This window comes from Eublepharis macularius, chromosome 2, assembly GCF_028583425.1.
Source record: "Eublepharis macularius isolate TG4126 chromosome 2, MPM_Emac_v1.0, whole genome shotgun sequence".
NCBI lineage: Eukaryota > Metazoa > Chordata > Lepidosauria > Squamata > Eublepharidae > Eublepharis > Eublepharis macularius.
Genome location: NC_072791.1, coordinates 106,469,121 through 106,493,477, shown reverse-complemented (window position 1 = coordinate 106,493,477; position 24,357 = coordinate 106,469,121). Strand labels below are relative to the sequence as shown.

Genomic DNA, 24,357 nt, shown 5'->3' with positions numbered 1-24,357 from the left:
CTTACATAAGGAACTAGTACAGTTTGTGTATCCGCTACTAGTTTTTTGTTTTCAGAATACTTTTTATGTTTTTGCTTTAAGAAGTCTTAAATTACTGTTGCTTCACACACATGGCTCTTAAATCTCCTATAAAGCCAAACGTCATTGCATACTGATGTTATATAGGAAAATTGCATATGAGTATGATAATATTATAATATTTTATTCTGTTGTGTTTTATTTTATCTTATTGTATTGGTTTTATGCTCAAGACCTTTCATCAAAGGAGCTAATTAATAAAAGAATGGTGTACCTTTGCCAGGCAAGATGTGAGAAGATGGAAGTTTAATTGCTTGTTGGGAGCAAAACTTGGCTACCTGCTGAGTGGTCTCCGTACTTTCATTAGACAAAAGCCTATTTATGTTGACCAACTCAGAAATGTCTGCAGAACGCTCCAGTAACGGAAGGATATGCACAGCGTGGGTCACATTATAGAAAGGACAGCAAAAGAACGTATAGGCCATCGTCTCTGTCTCACCACAATTGCATGGGCTATTGAAATATTGCTTATATTGTTGATTGCCATTGTTGGCAATGTTGATGAAGGATTAATTGTAATATCTAACACGTCATCTTAGCCATACTTTGTCTGGAGTTGTGCAAATCCTTATCTCCACTTATAGGAAGTCCTGATTTAAATTGTTAGATGTTAGTTGGCATATTCTGGCCTTTTAGTAGCATTGCACTAGTATGTTTTAGTTTTTGATTGGTCCTGATGGACTTCTTTTAATTTTACAAGTTAATATTTGTTATGAAATTATGTATCTACATAATCCATGTGTTATACTCTTGCTGTATTTTATATATGCTATATTCTGGTCGCTTTTATCTCATTCCTCTCTGGTTGCTGACTGTAATAAAGAAAGATGATGGTTAGCATATAGCTCAAAGATTCATACAGTATTTTCTCAATATTATCTGGCATTATTCCCAACAGCATAGTCCCTGGTTTCATTGCAATGTATGTTTTTAAGATCTTCTGAATCTCTGCATGAATTTCTTTCCCGTTTTTTGTCTTTTTTTGTATGTCCACCACATTGATAAAAGGTGCCTTCTACTTCTTTACACTTCCAACATAACCCACTGTATTTCTTATCAAGGGTGTGCAATTCGGGTTTCCAATTCGGGTAAAATACCTGAATGGGACCCGATTTGCAAAGATTGGGACTTCCGAATTGGGCTCAGCATGCTGGGCTCGATTTGGAAACCCTGAATGAAAGCTTCCCGAAGCAATTGGTATTGCTTCGGGAAGCTTCGGATCAAGGTTTTAAAATGCCCTTCCTTGCCCCTGCAAAGCAGCAGGGAAGGGCATTTAAACCCCGGATCAGCTGTTTGGTGGAGAAATCCCCACCAAATAGCTGATCCAAGGGGGGAGGGAAATGCCCTTGGCTTTCCCCCCAAGGGGGAGGAGGAAGAGGGAGCTCCCTCTGCCTCCCTCCCATTGGATGAAATAGCCAGCCTGGATACTTTCAAAGCTCAGAGCAGTGCTGAAAAGCCCTGCTCACCGCTTTGAAAAACTCCAAGCCAGCTATTTCATCCAATGGGAGGGAGGTAGAGGGAGCTTTCTTCATTAATTGATTGCCATGCTTTTATTTTTCCTTGAGAGTTTATCATATCTTTATAAGTTATGAAATCATTAGCTTTCCTCGTATGTTTATCACAAAAGGCATCTATTGGTGACATTGTGTGCTTCTGATACTGAATTCACATGGTCTAGTTAAGGGCATAAGAGGACTGTGTTCTTAACTATTAAGCTAAATCACATGGCTAGTAATTTCCAAAACTCCGTATTCTGGGTTGTTTCACTAATATGTATGAGATTGCTCCAGATTGGAAATGCACAAAATGCAAAGCAGACTTAATATTGCTTGGCCCATTCCACACAGTCAGTTTAGGGTAATTCAGATTCCATTCTGCTTCTCTTAATCTCAAGTTTTCCACACAAAGAAAGAACGTATGAGATGCAGAATTGATCTTACCTTGGCTTTTCCTCAATTTTTTCTGTAAACACGTAAGGCAACATTTTTAAAGCTGCTGTTGGGTTGCCCTTTATGCAGAAATCATAGTCCCAAATGGTTTCTCTTCTTTTCCCTGGGCACTGATTGATTGGCCAGGCGGTGGAAACCATTCCCTCCCTCCCCAGCTTCCACGCACTCTTTAATTTTTTTAAGCGAAGGAAGGGTTGTAATGCTGTGGCATCATTACTCAAATGGCTGTGGAAACCACTTCCTCTCTCCCTAGCTCTCCACACACACCCTCTTTATTTTTAGCAGTGAATACTGGGAGAGGGAGGGGGATGGCACAGGGTTCCAACATTGCAACGTTAAGACGCATGCACTGAATTTTTTAAGAAAAGTGATGTTAGCTGTAGCCCCCACAAAAGGCGGCTCTAAACAGACACATCTTAACATGTATGCAGACACCAAAATGCTTTGGCGTCATGCAGTACAGAATAAGAAAATCCCATGAATACCCAGAAGCACTGGCTTAAAGTGTGTCATGAGGTGTGGGCCCTTAACTTGTCCCTGTAAAGATATTTAAAATATATATTCCAATATTTAAAAATGAAGCTGAAGAATTTTCTGCTTTAGGATCTGTGCTTGATTCCTGTTTATGAGTTCACCCCCAGGGTTGGCGTCATTGTGCTAGGGCACACCTTTTAGTTTTTGCTATATAAGTTGCTTCACAGCCAAGACAATTATGGTATAAAACAGTAGCTTTGGAAATGAAGTAATGTGTCTCTTAAAAGATAATTGTTGACCTCTTACTATCCAGAGCATAATACAAAACATTGACAGCTTGCATTCTTTTACAGCTGCCTTGTTGAAAACTTTGCTAGGATATATTGTGTAATGGAAATTGTGCAAGAATATTATATATCGAGGAGATAGTTGGTATATCACAGGTTCTGCCATCTTGCCCTGTTCATACCAGGGCCTGAATATGATTGCTCATGCAAGGGCCCAAATATGATTTCCTGCTTGAATATGCCTTGCTAAGCCATACAGTTCTCTGCTAACGTAAGCTCTGACTTTGCTGGTGGTTCGAGTACAATGGTACAAGGATTCACAAAGAGGTCAAGCAAACTGGCCCCAAGAATAGACAGGCAATAATTTCTTGAACTGGCGCCAGCTGGCCTGAGACACAGCATGTTTTGGTCTTGAACCTTCCCTTAGTGACAGTCAACTTTTCTTTAATCATCCCTCTTTTGAAGAAGATTGATATACTAGGAGGCATATGTAAGTTTAACCTATATAAGTCTTAGTGAAGTCCCTCTCAAACTGGACTTCAGCCCAGACGGACTAGTAATGTGCTGGGAACAAATTGGCCATAGGAATCTGCCCATTGTCTTTTGGGGTCCCAAACAACTGAAGTTGGCAGTGTAAATCATCAAGTGGTATATGTATCCTTCCTTTGTTCTGCTATGTTATTGTGCTGATGTGTTCCCTGTTATTTCTTTGTATGTATGCTCTGTCTTGATTACGCACTTATGTCTCTCTTGTATTTTACTTGCTTTGTTTAATAAATTGTTTTGATTCCACACTGGTGTGCTTATTGCTATTAAATCCTAAAGAACCTCTTGTTCTTTGGCAAGACATGTTGGAAACAATTACTGTTTGGAGATCTTCTTTAAAATTGGCATCCAATATGACAGTTGTGTAAAAAGTCCTGGAACTTGAATTGCAGTATAGTAGGATGAGCGGTATCATATACTAGGATAAAATTGAGACAGCTATGGAGAACCTGTCCCCAGCATACACTTGGTGGGACAGGGCCATGTCAGTATTAGAATCTAATCCGAGCATCTGACAATGTCTAATCTTACAGAGAGGAGACAATACTAAGTTGAAAGTCTTGCTTTAAGTATACTGCAGTGTTGAGTTTTCTGTAAATGGTCTCTAATGTGCTATGGTAAAGTATCATAAGAAGTTACTCTGGTCATATCTTTAGGCTTCAGTGTGCCACTTGTGCAAAAATATTTTGGTTGTTCCTGAGAAGATCCAAATACATGGCATAGAAGATATAGCTTCTCTATCCTTATTATGGTTTCTCTGTCCACTTAGGCAGTGTTCAGGAATCAATTATTCTTTAACTCTTCAAGATGATACCAAAATATTTGTTGACAGACATGGACTAATCTGTGCAGCAATTTCCACAATTTTGGTTTTGGCCCAGCTCAGCACAGCTCTTCTTTAATTCACTCAAAACCGAGTTGTTCTGAGATGGTTTTGTGCTGTGAAAGACTTTGTGGCTACACAAATTGGTTGTCAACAGTTTGGGTAAGCTTTCTGCCCCCCCTTGCCCTAAGTGATTAGAACAATTAAGTTGCTTCTGCTTAAGTATCAAGGTTCAGTGACCTCACCAAGGGGATTGTGTTTGCCCATTGGTTTTTGTGCCATTAAAAGAATTCATTCGAATGCAGACAACTGCTGAATTCATTTTATAAAGGTTATAATTCAATAATTTCATGGCATAGTGCCCAGCACTTGGAAAAATGATTGAATAGAGCCTACAGTATTACATTTTATTATTTGGGTTAAGCTTGCTTAGAAAGCATTGTGCAGACTTTTAAAAGTATTTGTTCAAATGTTATATTTATCAGCAAACTTTTAAAAAATTCTTTAACCTTCACCAAGCAGGAAAGAAACTAAAATGGTGAAAAGGGAAAAAAATTAATGTAGAGAGTTTTTAATCCCCTTAAGAACAGTCCCTTTAATTCTTCTGTGGTCACAGTGCTGCTCTTGCCTTCCTGCATTACAGACTTTTGGAACTCTTGTAAACTCTGTGTTTGGAGTTGTAGGACAGGCAAGCATTTCTGCAAATTGTATACCTCTTTTCCCTGAAGTCTCTGTAAATGGCACTAGAGTGCTACTGTTTTCACTGGTGGTGTAATTTTGATATAGTTGTTGGTATAAATGGAAGCCATGGGCTATTTTGATCAGCATACTATGGACCATTGTTTTTCAGCTGACGCTAGCCCAGATATTGGGTCAACTGTGTGAATGGCACCTCCATACAAACTCAGCCTTACAGAGGTGGTTGCTGGAGTGTCTTCTTGTGCACAACATTCTGTTTTTAAAAAAATGGAATTGATATATTTAGCTTGATGGATCTTCACAAGACAATGGGATTGTTATGGCTAACCCTGTGGAGATACGATCCTCAGCCCTCAGACTCAGACCACCTGCTGAGATCACGGGACCAGAAAAACAAGGGGGTTATGAACAGGAGCCAGGCATGGGGGCCATAGAAGAGCCCATCAGTGAAACCTACCCTTCACCAGGGATCCCAGGGACATCTCTGGAGCAGAGGAGATGGAGAAGAGGCTCAGCCCTGACAATAGAGCATCTGGTTGCTGCTCAGGACCTCTTCTTGATCGATGAGGCTTGTGATGATCGAGATCTGTCATGAGATTTTGCAGGATGCTGAATGCAGGATGCTACAAGATTCTGGTCCTGGTGACAGTTGTATGTACTCCTTCATAAATAGTCTGTCCTGCCTGGGTGATCTTGGGATCAACAGCTCCACTTCAGGCTGCTATTGGCCACCAGCAAAGAACCCTGGCCTGCTTGAAGAGCAACCCGGACAAGCTGTGAAGTGGTGAATCAATGGATTTCTTTTAGAGGCTTAGCTGTTCCTTTAGTAATGCCCTCACTGCTATTAAGGGTAGACACCAGTTTGTTTGATACCTTAGTGTCGTTTAATGGACTCGCACTCATTAAGCACTGTCCTTACTATTTCCCAATCCAGAGTGTGGACTCCTTTGGTCATGGAAGAATGAGGGAGCAGAACGTCATTTCTAAATTATCTTGAACCACAAATTAAGGATCTCTCCATGTTTAGTTCCATATTTACATCTCTTCCTTCTGTCTCTTTGATATTTCATGTTTCTCATAGTGAATACACATATGAATACAATGATGCTTAATGCCATGTACCACTAAAATAGTGCTGGGGTGTTTTTTTGAGGAGGGGGTCCCCAGGATGGATTGGGCTGGTGGAAAATAATTTATTTTAAATTTGTATTATTAGAAAATGCTTTATATAATATGTGTGCACATATTATATATGTGCGGAGAGTACAGAGGGAGAGTACAGAGTCCCAGCCTAAAGCCAAATTGAAATAGGTCAAGGGCAGGTGTTTCCTCTAGAAATGGCTGCAAATTGCTCTGCCACAACCCCTCAAATCATCATGCCCCCAAAGAGGAGATTAGACACAGGACAGTAATTGACTGCGTCCTTCTTATCCAAAGATGACTTTTTAAGGTCTGATCACAGCATCTTTTAACTGTGAAAAAGACATGTCTTGTAAGAAGCACATTAATAATCCTTTCCAAATGTTTTAGCTCTTTTTTTGGCATGATTTTAATAGCCAAGATGGGTAAGCATCCTGAATGCAAAGGTCTTTAGAACCCCAAACTCTCAGTCAACATCAGTCAGGAAGACCAACATGAGGCTATCCCTAGAGCTCTGACTTTTACCTCTTAATTGTCTTCTAATTTGTTTTGCACTACTTTTATTCCTCACTTGGATAGCAAATGGTTAGAGTTTACTGTAGCTATGGAAGTTGAAATTGTGACACAAATAGAATAAAGAAACGAGGAGGTATGACATCAATAAAAGCTGTAACATGATGGATTACAGGATTCAGTTTGTTGATATTTAATGTCTTCATCTGAGCAAAAATTGAAGCATCATTAATACTTGGGTTCTACATGACTCCCTAAAAAGACAGAAGGCTTAAATTCTGAGTTGAGCTGGGTAGTTCTGTCACTCACACATTTTTAATCTATGCTGCCTTTCCTCCAAGAAAACAGAATAATAATGTTTTCTCCCCCTGGCATTTATCCTCACAACAATTGTTTAAGGTAGGTTAGGATAAGAGAGAGTGTGGCCCAAAGTCACCCAGTAAGCTTCATGGCTTAACAAAGGCTTGAGCTTTAATTTCCCTCGTCCTTATCCGACATTCTAATATTACATTATTGAGTACTCTCATCTAGTGCATTCTTATTTGCAGCCTAGTGCTGATGGCCGGAGGCCGCGGGCGCGATGACAAACAGAGACCAAACACACAGCTGGAGAGAAAACAGGCCACAACTTTATTAACACAGCAGGTAAGGAGCGAAGGCAGTCATCTGGATCGGATCCCCAAGCATCGGCGGGCCCGCCTGCCAAGCCGATGAACCCCTCCCCCCTCAGACCCCAGCTGAGGGGGGGACCGGAGGAGTGGCATTAAGGGAGGAGATCATCTGGGTGTACACCCCTGCATGATTCCCCTGCCACCTGGAGATGAGTCCGACCTGGCAGCCCCTGAGCTGGGCATGCACCTCCGTGACTCACCCCAAGATTCCTTATGGGAATCCCCTCAACAGGAACCAGGGTGGAGGCCCTGGCTCCCGCAAAATGAGATCCGATCCAATGACCAACCGCCAACAGTTGTGACAAGGAAAATTACAAGGACCACTGACCCCCCCCCGGTCCGCTGAACAATGGGAGTGGTGGGTGGGATTCGCCGCCCGACGCCGAGTGAGGAGGGGCCAGGCAGTTGCCTGCTTAAATACCTAGCCGGCGGACCAGAGGGAAGACTCCCTCCCCGTGGTCCGGCAGCCGGCCTCGCCCCGGCCCCTCCCCCAACGGCCGCGATTGGACGGCGGGGATTCAAACTGATTGGCTGCCGCCGTCCCAGCCCGGGCCGGCCGGCAGCCAGCCACCGCGCCTTCTCCGCCCTCCGGCCCCGCGGCAGCAAACCGAGCGCCCGGTAAGTCGGGCGCTCGCGCTTGCAGCCTAGTGCTGATGGCCGGAGGCCGCGGGCGCGATGACAAACAGAGACCAAACACACGGCTGGAGAGAAAACAGGCCACAACTTTATTAACACAGCAGGTAAGGAGCGAAGGCAGTCATCTGGATCGGATCCCCAAGCATCGGCGGGCCCGCCTGCCAAGCCGATGAACCCCTCCCCCCTCAGACCCCAGCTGAGGGGGGGACCGGAGGAGTGGCATTAAGGGAGGAGATCACCTGGGTGTACACCCCTGCATGATTCCCCTGCCACCTGGAGATGAGTCCGACCTGGCAGCCCCCGAGCTGGGCATGCACCTCCGTGACTCACCCCAAGATTCCTTATGGGAATCCCCTCAACAGGAACCAGGGCGGAGGCCCTGGCTCCCGCAAAATGAGATCCGATCCAATGACCAACCGCCACCAGAGCCCCCCCCTCTCCCCCAAGGAGGGGGGGGCTCCCGCCAAAGCTCCTACCGCCGCAACCACTCGAGCAGGCCATCTCTCAGGTCCTGAAGCCAAATGTCGTGGCCCCAGCTGGACAGGTGCACCCCGTCCGGGCGGAACAGCGCCTCCAAGCGGAAAGAAATGTCCGGGTGTGGGATGAGTAGGCCGCCAGCTGAAGAAATGTAGCGCCCCATGGCGCGGGCCACCCGCTGCCGGATCCCGTCCACTTTTTCTGGGTTACGTGCAAAGCGCCAACAGCGCCTCTGGAGCAAGTCTGACCACAAAAGGAAGGTCCGAGGGAACAATCCCCTTAGATAGTCCAGGTTGGCGCACATCGCCCGCTGCAGGTCCGGGCCTTCCCGTCTGCCCAGGTCGTTCTCGCCCAGCTGGATGATCAGCGCGTCAGGTGGGCCCTCCCGGCGGGCCTGTCGGACCAAGGTGGGGGCCAGCATCTCCCATAGCATACCCCGGGTGCCGATCCAGCGAATCGCGATGTGGCCGTCCAGCCCGAGGTGTCTTCCCCATCCCGATGATGCAGCATATTTCCCGGCCCAAAACACGATGCTATGGCCGCAGATCCAAACAGTCCTCCGCTGACCTGCAACAAATTGAAGCACAGACACAACTCCGTGGGAGAGCACTCGAGAAGGGCGAATGTAGGTGCGAAAAGCCCCGGACCGCCAGCGGCCCACCCGCTGGATGGCGTCGGGGGGAAGGCCCAGCTGTGCTGCCGACGTGGCTGCACCGATGCGAAAGGAGTGGGAGGCAAAGTCCCTCAGTGGGAATCCGGCAGCTTGAAGGCATGCCCTCAGCAGGGCAGCGAACTGGTAGCGCGTGAGGGGGGGTACCGTCCTTGTGTACCAGGAAGGGACCGGAGCACTGAGGCCGACCTGCCACGAAGGATCGGACAGCCGCGACGGGACAGGTTGCGCGATCCCGCGAGGCCCGCAGGAGGACAGAGACCCCCCGGCCTCACTGATCGGTTTTGGATTGACGTATTGAGATGGCAACCGTGCGTCTGGAGAGGACCAAATCACCAGCTGCGAGGGCCCTGCCGGAGGAATCCCAGCGAGACCCCGCCACCAGCTCGCTGACCCTGAAAGCTCCAAAAAATGCTAGGGTGAAGGCCGCTCGGATGAGCCGCCCTTCGTAGGGGGACCAGCAGATGCACCCGTGGAGAGACCCTGCCCCACCCTTCTATGGCCCTCCGGGCCTCAAAGCAGTCACAGGGGTCAGGGAGACCCGCGGCCTTGCTGAAGAAGGAAATGGCGGACAGCTCCCGTTGCATGGTTCCTGGGGCAAAACCGGCTCCTCGCAGGTGGGCAAGATATCGTAGCACCGATGTTTTGGACGCCGGCCAAGAGCCCTGCCCTTCATCCTTCGCCGCGAACTGGAGGAAGCGCGCTACCGCCTTGGAGTAAGCCCGCAGGGTGGCGGGTGCCACGGAGCAGAGGATCCCCTGCGTCACGGTGTCTCGCCAACTCGCCACAGGTCCGGTGGGAATGGTTCGGGTGTGCGGGAGGCCCCGGGTGCCAGCGTGAAGAACCTCTCCATCTGGAAGCGAGACAGCGCATCTGCCATGCTGTTATCCACACCTGCTACGTGACGGGCTGAGAAAGAGATGTTAGCAGCAAGACAGCACAACACGAAGCGGCGGACCAGCCTCATGACCCGGTCGGATCGGGAGGACTGCTTGTTAATGACCCGCACGGAGGCCTGGTTGTCGCACCAGAACAGGACCTTTTTATCCCGGAGCTCCTCCCGCCAAATTGTTACGGCCACCAGAATGGGGAAGAGCTCGAGGAAGGTCAGGTCCCGGAGGATCCCAGAGGCAGCCCAGGAGGAGGGCCAGCGCTGCGCACACCATCTCCCCCTGAAGTACACCCCGAACCCCAAGCTGCCGGCTGCGTCGGATTGAACCTGCAAGTCAGAATCCGGGGAGAGGGACCCCTGCCACAGGGACACCCCGTTGTATTTGGACAGGAAATCAAGCCACACCCTGAGGTCCTCCTTTAAACCTTTAGAGAGACGTATGTGATGGTGTGGTGCCGAGGCCCCTTTGCAGGCACTGGAGAGACGGGCACAGAAGGCCCGGCCCGGGGAAACCACCCTGCAAGCAAAATTGAGGTGCCCGATGATAGACTGTAGCTCCCTCAGGGTGCACTTCTCCCGCAGGAGAGTGGCGGCAATGATCTCCCGCAGGCGGCCCAATTTTTCTTGGGGGAGGCGGGAGAGGCCAGCCTCAGAATCGAGCTCTATCCCCAGGTAAGTAAGGCGGGGGGAGGGCCCTTCGGTTTTCTCCCGGGCTAGCGGGACTCCGAGTTCCTCCGCCAGGTCCTGGAAGATCCTGAGGCGGATGGCACAAGTGTGTCCACCAGGGGGCGCCATAATGAGGAAGTCATCGAGGTAATTAGTAATATGGGGGGACCCCATGCGGTCCTTGGCCGCCCACTCGATGAAAGTGCTAAATGCCTCAAAAGCCGCGCAGGCCACTGAGCACCCCATGGGCATGGACCTGTCTACATACCATTGCTCCCTGAACTTGAAGCCCAGGAGGGAAAAGTCCTGAGGGTGCACGGGGAGGAGCCTGAACGCGGATTCGATATCGCACTTGGCCATGAGGGCCCCTTGCCCGCAGGATCGCACCAGGCGGACCGCCTGATCAAAGGAGGCATACTTAACGGAGCACAGCTCCTGCGGAATGCAGTCATTGACCGATGAGCCCCGTGGGTAGGATAAGTGGTGGATGAGCCTGTACTCCCCTGGGGCCTTCTTGGGTACCACCCCCAGCAGGGAAATCCTAAGGTTGGGTAACGGAGGGAAAGGGAAGGGGCCAGCGACCCGACCAGCCGCCACCTCCTTGGCGATCTTGGCAGCGACCACCTCCGGCAATTCCCTAGCAGATTTTAGGTTGCCTGAGGTGGTGGCCACACGGGCGCCCGTGAATGGAATTCGGAAACCTGCCGAGAAGCCATCGAGCAAGAAGGCGGCCGCCAATTTGTTTGGGTATCGTTCCAGGAGGGAGCGGAGGGCTGCTACCAGCACCGGCGTGTGGGCCCGGCCTAACTTGACATGGTCAGGCCTACTTGCTGCTGCTGCTGGGCTGTGGGGCTGCGGCGGTGGTGGACCCCCCATCCCTATGGGACCCGCTGCTGGAGGGCCTTCCCCCCCGAAAGGGAAGGGTGCCACGGGGGCAAGAGAGACGGGCGTGCGGGGCCCCGCAAGACTCACAGCTGTGCTCATAGCGGCACTTGGGCCGCTGGCACCTGCCCAGATTGAACTCCCAACATAGGCCGCGTTGCTTGTCCCGCCGGGGGAACCAACGGGGACCCCGCGACGATTCGCCCTTGGCCCTCATTTGCGGCCCCACCAGCCAAAGCCAGAGCTTCTGGCTGATGAGATCCCACCTAGCCCTTGGGTTGTGAGAGGCCCTCTTACGGAAGGCCTCATCATAGTCCAATGCCGCCGCCTCCCCCGCCAAGGCCCGGGCCCGGAGGACATTGCTCAAGTGGTTGGACAGGTGCCATCCCCGCTCCGGGTAGGCAATCTGCACGACCCCCATATATACGGTGAATCCCTCTAACCAGTTGCTGAAGGTGCGCTCTGCCACATCCCTCTTGGGCCCCTTTTTGTCCCGCTTAGAAGGCGGGCCACAGCACCCGTCCTCTGCCTCCGGCCTGAGGAGGGAGAAGAGGTCGACATAATACCCGTCCAAAATGCGCTCTCGGACCTTGCGGGACAGGTGGATCCCAGGGGGATCTTCCTCATCCCCAAAGGAACCAGAGGGGGGGGCGTCAGTCCGGTCCTCGCCCCAGACCCCGGAGGGGTCGTCCTTTCCTGTTCCCCCGCCCCTGCGACGCAAGGCCCACCCTGGGAGACCTGGGATGGAAGCGGCGGCGTCCCAGTAATCCTCCCTGAGGGTCTCTTCCCCAGAGGAGGTGGACTCACCTGTGGATCCCTCGCTGTCTGACTCCTCGCGTCTCCTGTGGCCTCTGCTGTTCTTCTTGGAGCCCTTCCTCCTTTTGGCAGGCCGCAACCGGCTGTGGCTGGAGCTCCTGGAACTGGAGCTTGAAGACCTCTGTGCCCGGCGGCCCCTGGCTGGGCTGCCCGCTCTCTTCCGGCTGCCCCTCTTTTCAGGGACCTCAACAGGCTCTGGGAGGGGCACGGCCCCCCCAGGCTCGGAGTTCCCCAAGCTCTCCACACGGGCCGTGAGGAGTTCCAATGCCCGGCTGATGCTCTGGAGGGAACCTGCTGTGCCCTTGCTGTTCGAGGGCCCCTTTCCCTTTGCAGCCTTTTTCTGAGAGGGGCGGGGACGAGGCCTCTCAGCCTGCCTATGGCCCTGTGCTGCTGCCCGCAGCTGGCTGGGTGAAGGGAGGGGAGCTCCCCCGCTTACCTGCTGGGGGACCCTTTTCGCCCGCGCCCCCTTTCCCCCATCAGTGGCGTTGGCTTTGGCCTTACCCTTGTCCCCCTTCTGGGGTGGCCCTGCCCTCCCGTGGGCTCTGGGGGTAGTTTTCTTATTCCCCCCCTCTTTTGCCCCCGACCTGGCCACCCCCGCCCTCTTGTTGGGTGCCATGGCCTAAAATCGCAGCAATGTGGGAGACGAAAAACGAAAGCCTGCCCCTCCCCCTGCTGCGCTGAAGCTCCGCTGTTGCCTTCCTCCTCTCCGCGCCGCGCCCCAGGCTCAGCTTGCCCCTGGGACGAACGGCCGCGGTGCTCCCACCTGCCCCTGGACTCTGCCGAGGGCAGGGAGCCGACTGGCGTGGGGCTGGGCGCTGGGTAGGTTGTGCTCTGACGAGCTTCTCCGCCGCCGCCTTCCTCGTGCCGCTCTCGTCGTCCTCTTCAGGCTGGGAGTCAACTGGCAGAGGAGCTGGGTGACGAAAGAGAGGCTCAGCTAAACCTCTCTGCACCGCAGCCTCCCTCCGAACACGTTGCCCCACGCCGCTCGCTCTTCCGTCCTCCTCGGTGTCTTCTCTCGGAGCTCCTTCTGTCTTCGCCGCCCGACGCTGAGTGAGGAGGGGCCAGGCAGTTGCCTGCTTAAATACCTAGCCGGCGGACCAGAGGGAAGACTCCCTCCCCGTGGTCCGGCAGCCGGCCTCGCCCCGGCCCCTCCCCCAACGGCCGCGATTGGACGGCGGGGATTCAAACTGATTGGCTGCCGCCGTCCCAGCCCGGGCCGGCCGGCAGCCAGCCACCGCGCCTTCTCCGCCCTCCGGCCCCGCGGCAGCAAACCGAGCGCCCGGTAAGTCGGGCGCTCGCGCTTTTAAAGGCTGTAGGATGAAAAGGAGAGAAATGTCCTTCATCGTGAGAAACAACTTACTATTTCTAGTTTCTAAGAGAAATCTACTGAATAGTTTCAGGGAGTATCTGCTGAAGCACAGCCCTACTTTTAATTGCTGTTTGGTTACACTTGTATCCTAACCTGCAAGGTAGATGTATTTGATTGCATGCATTGCGGACAACTTGCACTACCACACCTCATGCCATTGAAAATAACCTGGATCCTTGCCCACTTGAATTGAAGCATGTATCTTGTGCATAGTAGTGTTCTTAGTGAACATCTATAAATATGGCTTGGTGAAAGGCAGCAACAGTAGGGGGTGGGGGGTAGAACGTTATTCCCAGCACTGTGATATATAACAGATGGCGAATAGTACTTACTTCCTTTATTGAAATAAGTTACTTGCCAATGTGATTGTTGCACTTGATGGTAATTTACCATTTTTTTTAAAAAAAAGCTTTTACAAAAATCTGATTTCTTGCCTCAAGGTGCTATTTGCTACAATGTTCACTACCCATTCATAGACCCAACATAGTTTAAACTTTTTAAACTCCTATTTTAAGAAAGGCACAGTTAGTGCTTGTAACAGCTAGGCAGGGTGAGCAGTGCCAAAAGAAGCTATCAAAGGAAGGGAATATGGAGCATCCTCCAACAAGAAGTTACATTGCGGGTCTGCTCCAATTACACACTCTGTCTACTTACAGAAGATGAAGTGGTGGAGAGGAAGTAGGTCACCCTCAGGACTGCGATGTATTAGGGTGCCTATGGAAGCAATTTGAGCCCGGTCTGAATAGCAAAACATAATATTCCAGTTTAAGCAAACATGTCTCTCTAGATGTATCCTAATAAAGAGAAAATAATTTCAGACTCTACTCGTGCTTTTCTTAACATACAGATTTTCCTGTTCTACAGGGATGTTCCAGAACATACAGTAAACCTAGCTCGATTTCAAGCAGAGTGTCTATAGTACCTTTTCTGCTAGAAAAAATGAAGAGTTTGCTTTAGGTTGTTTAATCATTTACATAACACTTAAATGTCTGTCTGTCTGTCTATCTCATTTATAGTCCATCTTTCTCATTGAGACTCAAGGTGAATCATACAGTGTGAGATTAGTACATTCAGTATCAAGGACATTTCCATACAGTATCAGGGACATTTCCATAAACAATGCCATTGGGTAAATAAATGCAAGTTTACAAAGTCATAGCATTAGCAAGGATTCAATACAGAGTTGAAGAAATGCTGAAACAGAACATAACCAATTCTAGGACTGACATTAGACAACATGAAGCACAGGTAGTATATAGGAGTACATATTTAAAACAACAGGTAATATGTAAGGCAACATAGTGGTGAAGATGTAAGGCAACATAGTGGTGAAGTCTAACTTATTAGCGAAGCATCTGAGACCCCCTCCCTATAATACAGCCCTCCTATCCTTGCCTGATTTATTCCCCCAAACAATTCTGGGATGAACAGAATGAATCTGAGAGAGTTATTGTTCATTCTTTTTAGTTTTTCACGTGCTTTAGTCTGTTTCATCAATTAAAAAATCTGTTGTAGGTACTGACTTGGCACTAGAATTAGATTGTCTTTCGTAATGTGTTCAGAAGACTTTTTTTGCTCTTTCAAGCTAGCTCAAAATGACAGTGCCTCTGAGTATGTGGAGACTGCTTTTGGTATACTTCCTAATAAGTGCAACTTGTTGGGCAGGTAGTTCCAGTTGGCTTGAATCTCTGGATGTTTTATTGGCTTATTCTCACAAAAATCTATTCTGTGGATAAGATGAGTTACTTGTCTACTGTTGCCCTGGGGAAGCCTCAAGTGCACGGCTGAATTAATGTTGAGGCTGATCCCTAACACTTTGCTCTAGGTGGTTGGCTATCAAGTTAATTGTTCTTGGTTTAATAAAAGCAACAAATGCTTAAAAAGATAAGATGAGTTTCTTTTTTGCCACCAGTGTGTCTCATTCAGTAAAGCAATTATGTAGAAGTTACTGTTAAGCTCTTCTATGATATATTTTTATTTCTTGGGAAACTGTCTTACCATACAATAATTTCCAGGTTTGCAGTCAAATTAAATTTGGGGTAGGGGGGCAGAATCACATATGTCAGGTGGCTAAAACCAAGACTTGGTAACATTGTTTTCTTTCCTTCAGATGAGATGGTGCCAGTTGCTTCTACCAAGAGTCAATGTAACATAGTACAAAATTAGATCTATAGTGATTAGGAGTGTGCACTGCCAAAAAAATCGAGTTTTCCCCCTTCCCCTCTCCAGCCAGCTGGAGGGATGGGGGAAGAGCTTAATGGGTAGAAGGCTTCGCATGCCATTTGCAAATGGTGTGGAGAGCCTTCTACCCTTTAAGCCCTTCCCCTCTCCAGCCGGCTGGAGGGACGGGGGAACAGCTTAACGCGTAGAAGGCTCTGTGCGCCGTTTGCAAATGCTTTTCCCTTTAAACTCCCCACCTCCAGCATGCTTAGAAGGCCCTTTAAACTTCAGCTGGCTGGTGGGCCAGTTGAAGTTTAAAGGGCTCTGAAGCTTACCGAAGCAACCCGAATCGCTTCAGGAAGCTTTGATCCAGGTTTTCCGAAAACCCGAATATTTACAGATTGGGTCAGATTCAGGAATTTTTTCCGAATCATAAACCCAAAGCGCACACCCCTAATAGTGATACTGGATTCATGGAAAAATTAGAATATTAGCATTCACTAACTTCTTTTCATTCCTCTTGCAATATAACTAATCTGTTGCTGCTTGAGTTGATATGATGATCTGCGGCGACACCTGGACCGGGGCGGGTCGGCACTGCTGATACTTTTAGATCTTACAGCAGCGTTTGACATGGTCGATCATAATCTTCTGACCATGGAACAGCCCTGCAATGGCTGAACTCCTTCCTTCGCAATTGGGGACAGAGGGTGGCACTTGGGGAACAGATGTCCACTCGCCATTCTTTGGTATGCAGAGCCCCTCAGGGGGCAGTTCTTTCCCCAATGCTATTTAACATCTGTATGTGCCCCCTCGCCCGGTTAGCCCGCAGCTTTGGGCTGGGTTGTCACCGGTATGCAGCTCTGGATTCCTTGGCCAAGGGTCTTGAGTCTGCGATGGTATGGTTACATCAGAGTCGCCTAAAATTGAATGCCCTGAAGATGGAGGTTCTGTGTCTGGGTCGTGGGGTGATCGAGCTGGGGACCCAGCTCCCAGCCCTCGATGGGGTACAATTGAAACCTTCACCAACGTTGAGGAGCCTGGGTGTGACCTTGGATGTCACACTTCCAATGGAGGCCCAGGTCATGATCGTTGCCAGGTCTGCCTTTTTTCATCTTCGACAGGCCAGGCAACTGGCGCCCTATCTTTCGCCCCAGGACCTGGCCACAGAAATCCATGCAACAGTCACCTCCAGGCTAGACTACAGCAACTCACTCTATGCCGGGCTGCCTCAGGCCTGACCCAGAAGTTACAGCTGGTCCAGAATGCAGCGGCATGCGTTCTTACCAGAATGCCAATCCGAACGTATATTCATCCTGTGCTGTGCCAGCTGTACTGGCTCCCAGTGGAGTTCCGGATCTGGTTCAAGGTGTTAACCTTGGTGTTTAAAGCCCTTCATGGACTGGGACCTGCATACCTGCAGGACCACCTCTTCCATTACATCCCCTGCAGGGTGTTGCATTCATCAGACAAGCAACTCCTGGTGGTCCCAGGCATGAAGGACATCCGTCTGGCCTCAACCAGGGCCAGCGCTTTTTCTGCCCTGGCCCCGGACTGGTGGAACGCTTTCCCGCTGGAGATTTGGGCCCTGCAGGACCTGTTACAGTTCCGCAGGGCCTGTAAAATGGAGATGTTCCGCCGGGCCTTTGGCTGAGTGCCAGTGGGTGTCCTCCTTCTTCCATCTAAGACCACCCCCTTTTCTGGGGCTGCCTCGGCCGTCTGTTATGCCCATATACAGACTCCCAATATTTGTTTAAATAGCCTGCTCCTGGACTATTTTAATGACTTTTTAAAAATTATTATTGATTTTATGGTTTTGTGACTTTTTTTTTAAAGATTTTTTATTTTTTTTATTAGCTACATTGACTAACAATACAGAGGGAAAGAAAGGGGGCAGGGGAAGGAAAGAAAAAAAACAGCAACATATAACAACACTACACTACACATAATGCTTTCCCTTCATACTGCCATTATTAAAGAATTAAAACTTTGTATGATATTGATGGAGTGGTTGACCTTGCAAAATACAAATTACAATTCAAATTAAGGCTTCCTCCCCCCACCCCGGGCCTCGGACGCAATTCTCTCTGAGCAACTGCAGCCGCAGTGCTCGTTCCCTCCCCCCCCTTCAGACTTCGCCTTTTCTTCTTGCTTGGTGTCTTGCTGAAATTCTTGATTTTTGTCCTCAAAATCCCTTAGTTGATCTTCTGATGTTATCTTGTAAGCTTGATCTTTGTAACTGAACCAGATACCTTCCGGAAATAGCCATTTGTACTTTATTCCACGTTCCCTCAGAAGAGCTGCGAGCTTTTTATACTTAAATCTTCTTTTCCGAACTAAAATGGGACGTCCTTCAGTATCTTGACTTTATTACCCAGAAAGTCCAGATCCGTATTATATGAGTTGTTTAGGATAGTGTCTCGAATCCTTTTAGATGAAAAATCGATGATGATCTCGCGAGGCAGCTGACGCTTCGTTGCATATTTTGAAGAAGCCCGACGGACTTCCAAAATGGCGCTTTTTACCTCTTCTTTAGTTGCCTTCACGGGTGTCGCCAATAGTTCCGAGGTCAGACCCCATAAATCCTCATTTTCCTCCTCTTTCACGTTCTGGAGGTGCAAAATTGTCTGTGTTCGTTCCACTTGTATCCCGATCAGCTGGTTCTCCACCAGCTTTAACTCTTTATTCGTTGCCCTCACGAGTGACGCATTTTCCCGGGCAGACTTCTCTGCTCCCCCCGCTGCTTCCTTAATGGTTTTCACTTTGCTCTCAATTAAGCCCACCCTTTGATCTGTTTCATTCAGCTTGTCAACAAAGGGCTTTATGGCTTCGATAACCGACCTCTGCAGGGGAAAGGAGCGACTCTCCTTTCCCCTGCAGGGCAGCCGAAATTGACTTGCCCAAAGCGGGACTCTGCTTTTTCGCTGCCATTTTAGGGGGGGGGGGGACCGCCAACCAAATTCTGAAACTCAGCGAGGGGGAAGAACGAGCCTTCTTAGCTTCATATCCCACCACTCCTTCGCGTGCGCTTGTAATAACAGAAGGGATTCGCTTGCTTACAGGCTTCCGCCTAGTTCTGCTCTTTGCCGTTTTCCATGGCCCGGCAGCACTCAAGGTGCCGCGCACGTCTGCCGGCCTCCATAGGGACAAACAGGCAATTTACCCCCCGCATTGATTTCAGGGGGCTCTTCCCGCCGTGTCCCGGACCCTGCCTCCCTCACTGGGAGTCCTGGGGGCTAATCTTCGCAGATCAGCCGCCCGGTCAGGCTGCTCGGGCGCTTCCTCCTGGACCTGCGGAGAGGAGCGTCCGACATGGCCGAGAAAATGAAACCGAATCATGGTTTTGTGACTTTTAATGTATTTTTTGAATATTGTTAGCCACCCTGAGCCCATCTGTGGGGAGGGCAGGGTATAAATCAGATCAAATAAATAATAAATAAATGATAAAACAGAGTTGTTTAATTTAAATTAGTTGGAGGGGCATATTTTCCATCTGCATTTTCCATATGCCCGTATCCTTTTCACTAGAAAACATCAAAGATCCTGCAACTTGAATTGTTCTTTTTGGCCTGAATAAAAATAGCTTCTGAGTGTGTGCGTTTTCTATGAAATATTCAAAGTAGTAGAAATAACAGAAGGTGATAGCATTTTTTCCTTTATAGCCAACTTTACCTAATGGCCCATCTTATGAAGAATGACAACAGAGGTACTCCACGCTGTTTCATTTCATGATTGAGTTAGCCATACCAGGTACAAGACATCATCCTCAGAACTGGGTATCTGACACAGACCAAATGGCACCAGCCATAGAAAGTGCATGATGACCATACCATCCTCAGCATGTTCAGTGTCATCGATCTCATACATATATGATGATATTATTGCAAGAGTTGCCCCATCATTACTGAAGGCTAGCGATGCTGTGTTGATAGGATGATGGTATCTAACACAGGCCAAATGGCACCAGCCCTAGAAAGTGCATGATGACCATGTGCAGGACATACTTCATTTATTACTGAATACTTAGGTTTGATTTTACTTCTTCTATACCCCGCTGTTTCGCCCCAGTGGGGACCCAGAGCGGCATATATTGTTCCCCTCTCCTCCATTGTATCTTCACAACAACCATGTGAGGTAGGTTAAGCTGAGTGTTTGTTACTGCCCTAAAGGTCTTCCAGTAAACTTCCACTACAGAGCAGACATTTGATTGAACCTACGTCTTCCAGGTCCCAGTTTTGACACTAACTGTTACACCACACTGACCACTGGCGCTTGCTTGCTGAGAGGCAAGAAGTGAGGGCAGGGGAAGAGGGGCGCTGGAACTCAACTCTGGCTGGATGACACATTAGTCTGAGCATTCCTGAAATACATTTTCTTACCAATAATCTTTTATAAGTCCACACACATCTTGGACTGTGAGTCTGGGTTTCCAGTACCAAGTATGACTTAACAAGCATGTTTGAGCTCTGTCTCTATTTCTACATGAACAACTAATCCTTCCACTGGCCACCTAACCAACCATAAACTTCTAATTATACATTATAGCTCCCAGTTATGCACTGCTGTGCCTGGTCTCCAAAATCTTTTTACCTTTTCTATCCTACAAATCTGGATATCTCTGTGAGTAATGCAGCATTTTGAATCAATAATGGGAATAAAATGTGCTTTTCTCTTTCAATGAAATCACTAGAAATGTGGAAAGTGGAGGACATAGATTTGCAATCTATTCATATTTCATGTGCCTGATATTTTATGCTTATTTACACAAGAAGACCGCCCTGACATTGGCAAATTGCTGTATCTAAGCTTTATTTACAGTAAATATTCTAATACTACAACCTAATCAGTGCATTCAGTTCTTTAGATTAGGCCTAAGTCTGGCTGTTGCCCACATGTTCCTGAGCTGTCCTGAGTTTGTAAAATGGCAGCATTGCTATAATTTGTGTTGGGCGGGGCTCATTCTGACATGAGGCAGAATGGTCAGTCATATAATGTTAGCAGCTTGAGAATGGTGGAAGTAAAGGTGAGGTTTACGTGAGGCACAGCAACAATTAGGAAAGTCTCAGGCCTCCTCTGTGTAGAAGATCAGTTTTCCCTGTGGTAAAACCACATCTGCACCAATCACAATTCGACGGCACCTCTTGTGCGTTTGGCACTTCTTTTTGGATAAATTGTATCCAAATACAAAAAAGAAAGTATGAATGGTACAAAAAAAATAGTCCCCAAAGGTTGTAGTGATGCTTTGAGTTAACCTCTCTTACCTCTTTTCTCTGTCCTGCTGTGTGTCTGCTTTCCCTCTGAGTCCTCGCTTTAACTAGAACTAGAATGTTCATCGTCGGTCTTCTGTGCAGTCCCACATTGGATAACTGTGCACGTGCAGGCCAGCTGCGGAGAGATTTTTTCTAGCTAATAAACCGTTTGGGGACACACTGTCTCCATTGCTTATGCACAATGGTTTTCCCGCTCAAAACATGGTTAGAGGGGCAGAGCACCCCCTTTCCCTCAGTTCTTTTGCTGCTATTGAGAAAGGTTCATCTAGTGTTTTCTTCTTTTCATCTCAAGATTAAAGGATTTCTGGGATTATGTCTCAGAAATCACTCTTTAAAAAGTGTTCGCAATGTATGACAAAGATGACCCAAACTGATGATCTTGCTATTATTTTCTGCTGCCCAGACCTCTACCGAGCCTATCACTTTGGTTGTTAAATTATTTGGAATTCAAATGATTCTTTAGATACCCTGGTCTTAAACATCTCTTCTGTCTTAGTGTAGTGATTTACATTATGTAATCCATCTTGAGTCTCAGTGAGAAAGGTGGTCTATAAATAATATAAATAAAAAATAATTAAAGCTGAGCAGTGTACTGCTTCTTTGAAAATAACAATTAGGAAAATAGGTAATTATAAATACTAGACAGAATCAAACTAATTTACTGTGTGTAAATTTCATCCTGGGCTGCTTTCCTACTGAGAGTTTTCCAAGGTTTAGCCACCTGACATGTGCACATGTATTATTCTCCCTTCCTGTTTCTCTCTTTCTGTATTTGCGCGCAAATCATTAACAGCCCATTCTTTTCTCCAAAAACAAACAGAAAACAACATGCGTTATTTTAAACCAGTGTTTCCCCAGCAAGCCACTGCTACATTTTGTTGATGAATTGTCCCGTAGTTGCTGGGAAATCACCCCTTCTCACCAGCCTGGCATTGTTGGTACCAATAAATCTTTTTTAAAAAATTGCAAGATAATATTAGAGCAGAACAGTGTTCTACTGCTGTTCTGACCCTCTGTGAAATCTGTGGGTATGTCTCCTCTACAAACCTTCATGATTTGTCCTGTTGGGGGAGGGCAGGAGGGGTAAGATACTACAGAGTAGTGTAGTTACATTATAAAATGCACATGGTTGCTGCCAAAGAGGGGGAAGCTGCCTTTTGCTGCTGTCAAAGCCTTTATATCTTTTTAAAAAGAAAAAGTACTTGGGGACAGCACAGTCGCTTTGCAGGACTCCTGTGAAGTACTATTTAGTCAGTTATTCTTTTCACTGGCAATGACGGCAAGCTGCCAGTCCCCTGCAGCAGTTACAGGTATTAGCATAATAGAAGAGATTCTCCCTCATCCCAGCAAACAAACATGTTTACAACATTTTGGGTCAAAAGCCTCTTCACAACTGCTCTAAAGATGCTCTTTGTCAGATAAATAATAAGGAAAAATACTGTGTTAGTTGTGCTTGTTACTTGCTGCAAGTTGTGAGGAACCAAACAAATCAATCTACATACCTATCATGTAAGCACTTGTCTACATTTGTTCGTGGACCAAAACTGAAACTTCTTAAAAGTCTTAGCTTGAGGACTTTTCATAGGTTTTGCAAAAAAGAAAAAGAAAAAAGAAAAAAAGATTACTGTGGTAGAGCTGAGGCATGTTTCTACTGTTCTTATCAGTTGTCCCAGAAGCCTCACTTGCCTGGTCTTTTAAATATCTGGTCTCAATGCATGCATTTATATACTTGGTAAGAGGGAAGCTGGTAGTGTGCTGGCGGTGGGGGGGGAAGGGCATAAAAAAGAAAAGCACGTAGAAATACAAAAGCAGCTTTAGTAGAATGCATTGAAGTCTTGTATGAGTGTAGGCCTGTCTGCCAAGATGGTCATCCCAGGAAATGGACAGAGCATCCATACAGGCAAATGCCTTGGGACCTTAGGCTGAGGTGATAGCAAATCATGGTTAGCTGCTACATGAATATACTTAGGTAACTCTTCCTGCCTTTTGGCAAGCCATAGTTTGCCACTATATCCAAATTTTCCATTATGCTTACCCAACAAAGCAAAATTCCAAACTCAGTCTGACAGTTGTGACGCAGTATCAAATGATAGTTTAGTGAAAACCAGGAAGTAATTGATTTTGTTATGTAATTGGAAGAGGAAATTCCATGAGTAAACTTGAAGCTTTCTTCAGGGCTCATTGACATCCTGGTGTACAGTGGTTTGCTGTTTCACCTGAAAATGGAGCATTGCACATTTTTAGAAATTGTTTAACTATCCATTGTACCATTGAAGTGCAGTTAATGTGATAGCATTGTCCTTGCCACAGGGCAGGCTGGGAATGGTGAAAAGGCTACTGAAGTTTAAAGAACTCACCCTGGGATGTGTAGGTTCTAACTTATTTTTGTCTATGCAAACAGAATTTGAGGAACTGGCTGTTCCCTGATTGTGCTCTCAATTGTCATACCCAAGCAGATGATATTGGGAATCACAGCACATTGTCTCACTGTGTTTCTACTTCACCTGGCTAGATAAATGTATTGGGCTTGAGCAGTCCAGGCAGTAGCAACTGTTTGGAAGAGCCCCTGTAACCTTTTGAAGGTTGTGCTGCCTTGTTCAGGATGGTGCCACCTCTGGACAACTCATACTGGATACTTCAGACAGCTGGCGTAATCTCGATGGTACTGGAAGGGTGGAGCAGTATGGGGGGAGCATAAGCTGATCCTGGCAGAAGGTGTTGCTTTAATTTATATAGCACTTAGTTTCTTGTGCACTTCTATTTATTCTACACACCTGGTGTATTTTCAGTCACATCCTTGTGCTGTTGTAGATATCTTTCCAATACTTTGACAACTTAAGTACAACAAACATCTTTTGTATGATGAGTGAGCTTTTATACTGAGACCATCTTTTTCCTATGACTGTTTGGAGTTTTCTTCTATTCATAAAGAGCCAAATACCTTAAGAAGCATATCTGATTACACATCTGTGTGCTTTTTTTCTCCCTCTTTCTAGGGATATCAGTATGAACAATATCACAAGATTGCCAGAGGATGCATTTAAGAATTTTCCTTACCTTGAAGAGTTGTGAGTATTAAATCTAAACTACCTTTGTGATACAAAGAATGAGTGGAGATGCGTAAGTTCTATGAATATGTTAGTATGCATGTAAATGTGCATGTAAAAATGTGCATGTAAAAATAGGTGTGAGAATAAATAGCAAACAAAGAAAGCATTGTACTCAATCATAGTAAAAAAATTCTGTATGTGCCTCTAAGCCACAATGCCACATACTTGGGGCTTTTTTTATAGTAATTACTTTAATTATGATTGCAGCGATGACATAGTCTAATTATAG

The 24,357-nt window shown here is 47.4% G+C and overlaps 1 protein-coding gene across 1 annotated transcript in view; it reads left to right on the top strand.

The window, feature by feature from the left end:
- LGR4 (leucine rich repeat containing G protein-coupled receptor 4) overlaps positions 1-24,357 on the top strand; it is a 170,482-nt gene that overhangs the window by 49,092 nt on the left and 97,033 nt on the right. The window contains exon 2 of the mRNA XM_054972319.1: positions 24,015-24,086. Within this exon, the coding sequence (XP_054828294.1) occupies positions 24,015-24,086 (72 nt within the window). The remainder of the gene's footprint in view (positions 1-24,014; positions 24,087-24,357) is intronic.